This window comes from Equus quagga, unplaced genomic scaffold (genome assembly GCF_021613505.1).
Source record: "Equus quagga isolate Etosha38 unplaced genomic scaffold, UCLA_HA_Equagga_1.0 119633_RagTag, whole genome shotgun sequence".
NCBI lineage: Eukaryota > Metazoa > Chordata > Mammalia > Perissodactyla > Equidae > Equus > Equus quagga.
The window spans coordinates 315-2,050 of NW_025795924.1; the positions used below are offsets into that span (position 1 = coordinate 315).

The 1,736-nt window shown below is 41.4% G+C and overlaps 1 protein-coding gene across 1 annotated transcript; it reads left to right on the forward strand.

Moving 5' to 3' along the window:
• Positions 1–342: 342 nt before the first annotated feature.
• LOC124232812 (UDP-glucuronosyltransferase 1A10-like) lies at positions 343–1,259 on the forward strand. Its single transcript, XM_046649723.1, has one exon. The coding sequence runs from the start codon at positions 351–353 to the stop codon at positions 1,257–1,259; it is 909 nt and encodes a 302-aa protein (XP_046505679.1). The 5' UTR covers positions 343–350.
• The last annotated feature ends 477 nt before the right edge of the window (positions 1,260–1,736 follow it).

Consider the following 1,736-nt stretch of genomic DNA (forward strand, 5'->3'; position numbering starts at 1 on the left):
AGTGGAGCGCGCGAACTTAACCAGTCGGCCACAGGGCCAGTCCCAAAAGCCTTTCTTCATAATTATTTCTACAGTGGCCCTGCTGTTCGCTGCATGATCTCTGCCCAAAGGCAAAGATCGAAAGCTGTTCTTATCTGGAACACGTACAAATAGGTGTCTCAGAAAATACTACTCATTCCTTATCATTTCATGAGTAAATCATCGGCAATGAGAGTGATTCTTTTTTAATGGTGGTATGGATACACACCCTCTCTTAGGCAGGTTTTGTGCCCGTGCTTCCTCTGCCGGCTGTATTGCTTGCACTTAGAACCCATGCAGCTGGACTGCTCCAGGCTGTGGTTATCTGATCCATGGCTCCTGCAATGTTGACCGGCTCCCTTCCTCTGTGTGTGTGTCTCCTGCTGACCCCCGGCTTTGCTGACGCAGGCCGGCTGCTGGTGGTACCCATGGATGGGAGCCACTGGTTTACCATGCATTCGGTTGTGGAGAAACTCATCCACAGAGGGCATGAGGTGGTCATAGTCATGCCAGAGGTGAGTTGGCACATAGAGAAATCTCTCAATTTTACGGTAAAGACATATTCTACGTTTTACACTCTGGAGGAGCTGGATCCTCAGTTCAACATTTTCTCTGAGGCTCACTGGAAAGGTCAGGAACAAAGTTTACTTTCTACGTTGCTGACTTCATCTGGTGATAGTTTTATTGAACACTTTTACTCACATTGTAGGAGTCTGTTTAATGACGCCAAGTTAGTAAAATACCTAGAAGAGAATTCTTTTGATGCCGTCTTTCTGGATCCTTTTGATATGTGTGGCTTCATTGTAGCCAAATATTTTTCCCTCCCATCTGTGGTCTTCACCAAGGTAGTAATTTGCCACCATCTTGAAGAGGGTACGCAGTGTCCCAGTGCTCCTTCCTATGTTCATAGATTTCTCTCAGGGTTCCCGGACACCTTGACTTTCAGGGAGAGAGTGCGGAAACATATCTTCTACTTCGAGGAATATTTATTTTGCCGCTACTTCATCAAAAATGTTTTAGAATTTGCTTCTGAGATTTTCCAAAAGACGGTCACAGAATATGATCTCTTAAGCCATACGTCAATTTGGTTGTTACGAACTGACTTTGTGTTTGACTATCCCAAACCGGTGATGCCTAACGTGATCTTCATCGGCGGTATCAACTGCCATCAGGGAAAGCCACTGACAAAGGTGAGTTACCTTTCCTGTAGCATATTCAGAATAATCTGGCGATGGACCTAAAAAGATTCCTTACTAAACTGCAATTTGTCATTGACATTTGTAATTTCTTTCTAGTTGGATGAAGTATCTCCCTCCAATTCATTTAACTGTTTTATCAAATTTTATAAAGCTGCCCTCTTTGATATGCATGGGTATACAATTGATATCATAGTAGCTAATTTCCAGGCTGCATTTTTTTTAGTCTTTATAGTTTTATTTTTTAAATATGTAAAACATTTGCATGGTTCAAGGTCAAAATTATAAAAAAGCAGTACTCAGAAGTCTCAATCCCGTCCATGTATCTTCCTCCTTGTTCCCTTTTGAAATCATTTCTGGTTTATCTTTCCTGAGTTTCTTTTGCAAAACCAGTCATTTATGCATTTTCATAAATGTTAGCATATACATCTTCTTTGTATCTTGCTTTTCTCAATTAAAAATATTTCCTGAAAATCACTTCTTACCAGTTCATAGAGACCTTCTTCATTCTTTTGTCCAGCC